Here is a 6,774-nt window from a genome sequence, read left to right as displayed (position 1 = left end):
CAAATCGACATAAAAAACATCTTGCATTGAAGGGATATGGTACTTTACCTGTCCTTGGCGTCGCGGTGGTGAACCACCGAGGATGACAAAGGATGGTGGACTCGAGGCTTTGCCATCGCTGTATCACCCTAACCATCCCAGTTCAAATCGTGGATGAACCCTCTTTGTCGCCTCCCTAAGTCGACGGTGCCGCTAGACTGAAAGAAGAAGGAAATGTGAAGAGGATGGAGGAAAGGAGAAGACGACATTGCACCATTATGTAAGCTCACTAGTTGGCACGAATCTTGGTCGTCGTCGCTGGAGAAGAACCCGCCACCGAGAGAAGAAAACCGCGTGAAGAGGAGATGGTACAGCGTCTCACCACCATCGGCTCCGTCTCACCACCACCGTGAACCAGAGGCCACCAGTTTGAGGTCGTCGGCAACCTGGGGCATTACCGCCGCTGGAGTGAAAGAAGAAGATAATGGAGGAAGTAAATGGACTTAGGGATTTTGGAATCCCCTTTTGGGATTTTGGGTTCTAAGAACCCGTATGCCATCCCTGTCCTTTTTTTGTTACTTTTACTTTTGATCTTTATTTATGTTTTATTATATTACTTATTTTTATAATATTTTGTTATGCATGATACCAAATAATTCTTATCACTAATGGTTAATTAAATTGCTACCAATTATTAAATTAGGATTGAGGATTTATAAACTTCCATTGTACTACTTATTCAAATTTACTAATAAAAAAACAATTCGAAACTATGTTATAATGTAATTTCATGTATGAAAATTTTTCCTAACCATTTTATCACCAAATAAATTATGAATTTTTTATAGTAAGGTTATGATTCGAGTCGTCTCTAACTTCTCTGAAAATGGGAAGAAGGTCTACGACCAATATCATATCTAAGCTAGTAATTTCCTGTATAGAAAATAATTCTCAAACCTATTTTATTACTTAATTCTATAATTATAAAAAGAGAATAATGTATCTCCTTATATAAGGAGATAACTTATCTCCTCTAACCAATAAAAATGTGACATGTGTGTTATTTTGTTTATTTTTAAAAATATTTTTATAGAAAATGGTGAAACATGACACATGTCATGATTTCACTGGCAGGAGTAGATAACTTATCTCCTTATATAAGGAGATACTTCATTCCCTTATAAAAATAACCCAACATTATATTATTAAACAAGTTAAATATGAAATTTTTATATAATAAAGTTATGGTTCGAGTTGTCTCTAACTTCTCCGAAAATGGGAAGAAGGTCTACGATCAACACCGTCTCTAAACTATTAACTCCATATATATATATATATATATATATATATATATGGAGTTAATAGTTTAGAGACGGTGTTGATCGTAGACCTTCTTCCCATTTTCGGAGAAGTTAGAGACAACTCGAACCATAACTTTATTATATAAAAATTTCATATTTAACTTGTTTAATAATATAATGTTGGGTTATTTTTATAAGGGAATGAAGTATCTCCTTATATAAGGAGATAAGTTATCTACTCCTGCCAGTGAAATCATGACATGTGTCATGTTTCACCATTTTCTATAAAAATATTTTTAAAAATAAACAAAATAACACACATGTCACATTTTTATTGGTTAGAGGAGATAAGTTATCTCCTTATATAAGGAGATACATTATTCTCTTTTTATAATTATAGAATTAAGTAATAAAATAGGTTTGAGAATTATTTTCTATACAGGAAATTACTAGCTTAGATATGATATTGGTCGTAGACCTTCTTCCCATTTTCAGAGAAGTTAGAGACGACTCGAATCATAACCTTACTATAAAAAATTCATAATTTATTTGGTGATAAAATGGTTAGGAAAAATTTTCATACATGAAATTACATTATAACATAGTTTCGAATTGTTTTTTTATTAGTAAATTTGAATAAGTAGTACAATGGAAGTTTATAAATCCTCAATCCTAATTTAATAATTGGTAGCAATTTAATTAACCATTAGTGATAAGAATTATTTGGTATCATGCATAACAAAATATTATAAAAATAAGTAATATAATAAAACATAAATAAAGATCAAAAGTAAAAGTAACAAAAAAAGGACAGGGATGGCATACGGGTTCTTAGAACCCAAAATCCCAAAAGGGGATTCCAAAATCCCTAAGTCCATTTACTTCCTCCATTATCTTCTTCTTTCACTCCAGCGGCGGTAATGCCCCAGGTTGCCGACGACCTCAAACTGGTGGCCTCTGGTTCACGGTGGTGGTGAGACGGAGCCGATGGTGGTGAGACGCTGTACCATCTCCTCTTCACGCGGTTTTCTTCTCTCGGTGGCGGGTTCTTCTCCAGCGACGACGACCAAGATTCGTGCCAACTAGTGAGCTTACATAATGGTGCAATGTCGTCTTCTCCTTTCCTCCATCCTCTTCACATTTCCTTCTTCTTTCAGTCTAGCGGCACCGTCGACTTAGGGAGGCGACAAAGAGGGTTCATCCACGATTTGAACTGGGATGGTTAGGGTGATACAGCGATGGCAAAGCCTCGAGTCCACCATCCTTTGTCATCCTCGGTGGTTCACCACCGCGACGCCAAGGACAGGTAAAGTACCATATCCCTTCAATGCAAGATGTTTTTTATGTCGATTTGTGAATTGAACTCAAAGTTCTTAATTGTGTGTTGTTGTTTTTGATCTACTTATTTTATGTTGCCGTGTTTTACCTTTCATATTACAGATTGCTTAAATAAAAGAAGGACTTAGTATGTCGTAAATGGATGATGTGTTTTCTTGCTGAAGAGAAAATATTGCAAAAGGTCTTTGTTTTTTTATTTCGTAATACCAGGCTTACCGATGTTAATGACTAACACATTTTCCTAATGTTTATGGCATGAGTAGCATTGGAAAACAAAACAACTTACCTAAGGATTTTCAAACCATGAATTACAGGATTAAGATTGAACAGTTTTTTAAAAGCATTATGGGTTATGATAATGACTCAATTCCTACGTTTATAAATCATTTAGCATTTCAGAATAACATTTGAGAAGGGTAATATAGTACCTATTTAAGATTGCTGACATTGGGATGTAGTAGGATGATTGTATGAAGGTCTATTCTTTTATCCTTTGGACCATTACTTTGTAATTGTCTGACACAGAGCCCTTTTTTACCCTTCTGAGAACTCTGTATACTTTGATATTCTGTTTCTATGTGTATCCCTTTGCTAGTTTTGTAGGTATGCAGGCAATATCTATGATTGCTTGTTGGATATATGTGTATGGATTATGCTCTCTGCTTAGTTAAGTGCATATGGGTGATATCAGTATGCTTTTTTCTCTGCTTACTTTTTCTCTCTGCACCCTGTCCCGTTTTTTGATGTGTGACACCTTTTATAGCTGAGTATGGGTTAATAAAAAAACCTTTTAAATTACTAACTGAAATTTTGTAATATGCCCTGACCTTTTGCTCTCTGATTATATAATTCTAAAACTGCTCAATAACTGCTGATTATGTGTCTATGTAATTGTTTTGAGAGGATTCTTGTCCTGCCTTTTACCAATTCCCTTTGGCTGATTGTAACAGCTATGACTCATTGTTAATATCACCTTAATTGTGCCTTTTCAATTTTCTTCATGATTGCTCTCCTCTATAATTGCCAATTATTGCTTTATTGATTGGAAAATATCCACATGATACTATGAATTCTGATTTGCATCCTTTGGTGTTTCGATAACACCGGCACATAATTACAGAAAAGAAGAAGAAAGTTTCGCAATCGATTCGGAATCAATTCGATTCCGAATACTAATACCTCGTTTATTGCTTGAAGATGAAGAAGATTACAAGATGAACCCTAATTGATTCCCCGAATCAATTTCACGTTACAAGATTAATTCCCTGAATTAATCCCTCTCCTCTACTCAATTCTCAAAAGCTACCTACAATAACCTCCTAACACCTATTTATACTTTCTGCCCAAACTCCCTACACTGCTTCAACAGTTACAGCAACACTGCTTCAGCAGTTACAACTGCCATATCACGCTGCCACGTGGCCTCCTCTGATACACCCTAGTGATGGGTGGTCTCCCTCGCATCCTATCAATCCCCCCCTCCAAAAGACTCAACTTGTCCTCAAGGGCAAATTGAGGAAATACTTCTTGCATTTGAGCAGCTGACTCCCAAGAATTTTCACACTCCGGCAAACCTTCCCACCGCACCAACACCTCAACATCCCCATTCTGGCCAACGCGGTGTTGTAGGATCGTCGTTGGCTATACCTTCAATTCCCACTCCTCTGACAACATCAATGGAATAGGTTGAGACTGTTGAGCCGGTTTTAGAGCTTTCTTCAACAAAGAAACATGAAACACGGGGTGGACCCGTGTATGCTCCGGTAATGCCAATCGGTAAGCTACCGGTCCAATGCACTCTAAGATCCAGTAAGGGCCATAGAACTTAGCTGCTAGTTTGGCTGAAGGTTTGGAAGCTAGAGTCTTCAACCTGTAAGGTTGCAGTTTCAAGAATACCCAATCTCCAACCTCAAACTGTACCTCACGTCGATGTTTATCGGCTTGAGCCTTCATTAGATCTTGGGCTCGTAACAGGTTCTGCCTCAACTCTTGAACAACCTCATCTCGGGCAACCAAGATATGATTTATTTCCTCCAACTTTGAGGTGAAAGTACACCCCTTAATCAAGGTTGGAGGATTCCTCCTATACAAGGCCTTGAAAGGAGTCATACCTGTAGAAACGTTATAAGTAGTGTTAAACCAAAATTCTGCCCACGAAAGCGATTCAACCCACTTCTTCGGCTTAGGCCCGACAATGCATCGAAGATATGTTTCCAATCCACGATTCACCACCTCGGTTTGCCCATCCGTTTGAGGATGGTAAGCCGTTCTGTACTTCAATCGAGTACCTACCAATAAGAATAACTCCTGCCAGAATTAGCTCAAAAAGACCTGATCCCGATCGGAAACTATCGGCGCCGGGTACCCATGTAACTTCACTACCTCTCTAACAAACAAGGAAGCTACATCCTTGGCCGAATAGGGATGGCCAAGAGGATAAAAATGGGCGTATTTTGTGAGCTGATCCACCACTACAAAGATGATATCCTTACCCTTAGACCGCGGCAATCTGGATATGAAATCCATTGAGATGTCCTGCCAGACCTATGTAGGGATGGGTAGTGGTTGCAAGACCCCCCTAGGAGCTAAAGTCGAGTACTTCTGGCGTTGACAAACATCACACGCCTCGACATACTACTTCACATAACCACGCATGCCATCCCAATAGAAAAAACTCGAAACCCGCTTGTAAGTGCGGAAGAACCCGGAGTGACCCCGGCTACACTGTCGTTACACTCAGCTAAGATCAGAGGTAACTTGTCAGATGTCTTGGGCAGAACCAACCTCCCCTTATATAACAATCGCTCTGTCTAAAACTAGAACCCCAGATGAGATTCTGGATTCTCTACCAAATCCTGGATTACCCTCCACTTAGGTTCCTGCTGAACCTCTTGGAACATCCCTCGACATCTCCAACCTTAATCACTGAGAGCGCCGAATAATAGGCCTTCCGGGATAAGGTATCAGCCACTGTATTCTCCGGCCCTGGTTTGAACTGAATCTCAAAATCCAGCCCAATGAGCTTTACTGCCCATTTAAACTGTTCCTCACTGAAAAACCTCTGCTCTGTAAGGAATTTCAAACTCCGTTGGTTCGTTCTGATAACAAAGTGGCGACCCAACAAGTAGTGTTTCCACTTCTGCACGACCTGTACCAACGCCATCAACTCTCGTTCATAAACCGATTTTTGCTGGGATCTAGCTGATAACCCCTTACTCCAAAAAGCTAAAGGGTGACCTTCTTGCATCAACATGGTCCCAATCCCCTTACTAGAAGCATCAGTTTCCAACACAAAGGTCTTCGAGAAGTCGGGCACGACCAACATAGGCAAACTGACCGTGGCCCCCTTGAGGGTCTGAAAGGCCTGAGTGGTTTCTTCGGTCCACAGAAAGTTATCTTTCTTCAACAAATCTATGAGAGGTTTGGCAATTCTCCCATACCCTTTCACAAACCTTCGGTAATAACCTGCGAGGCCCAAAAATCCCCTTAAACTCTTAACATCACGGGGTATTGGCCACGAACTCATAGTGGCCACTTTGGACTCGTCCGCGGCTACTCCAGAATGAGAGATAATATGACCCAAATATTCCAAACTAGGTTTAGCAAAACTACATTTCATCCGGTTGACCTTCAACGCATGGTCCCGCAACGCGATCAATACCTCTATCTGTTATGACAAATACAAAACTAATGATCATAAGTTATGACAAATACAAAACTAATTTCTTTTACATCTAGTGGGGGCTGTTTTTACTCGTATCTGTTATGACCGTTTTCCGAATGTAAATCAATATGTATTGTTATAAGTTGGAAAGGTTTTTGGCTTCAACAATATCATGGCCATAAATCATGGCCATAAACTAGCATCTTGACAAAACTATAGACTTGGAATTTATTTTAACCACTGGACGTGTGAATTACTAATGCTTTCGGATGCAATTGTTTTAGGAAAATTCGATTCAAAAGCCGATGAGGGAATATTTTTGGGATACTCGATTCATAGCAAAGCCTTTAGAGTCTTTAACAAATATTTAATGCAAGTAGAAGAGTCTATCCATGTACAATTTGACGAATCTTCTCCAAAAGAGAAGAGAAAGGTCGTGTCTGATGATGTTGCAGGTGCTTTAGAGGAAGCATACTCAAAAGACATGGATAA

General features: G+C 39.0%; 1 protein-coding gene across 1 annotated transcript; it reads right to left on the bottom strand.

The window, feature by feature from the left end:
- Positions 1-2,148: 2,148 nt before the first annotated feature.
- On the bottom strand, positions 2,149-6,285 carry LOC109337284 (the record flags this gene model as incomplete). The annotated part of the gene is made up of 4 exons (XM_019574223.1): positions 2,149-2,370; positions 4,266-4,925; positions 5,001-5,127; positions 5,483-6,285. Coding segments are annotated over 4 exons (1,812 nt in total), but the record flags the coding sequence as incomplete, so codon positions are not given.
- Positions 6,286-6,774: the final 489 nt, after the last annotated feature.

The sequence above is a fragment of the Lupinus angustifolius genome, unplaced genomic scaffold (genome assembly GCF_001865875.1).
Source record: "Lupinus angustifolius cultivar Tanjil unplaced genomic scaffold, LupAngTanjil_v1.0 Scaffold_4_2, whole genome shotgun sequence".
Taxonomy (NCBI): domain Eukaryota; kingdom Viridiplantae; phylum Streptophyta; class Magnoliopsida; order Fabales; family Fabaceae; genus Lupinus; species Lupinus angustifolius.
This window is presented reverse-complemented; position numbering and strand designations above follow the sequence as displayed.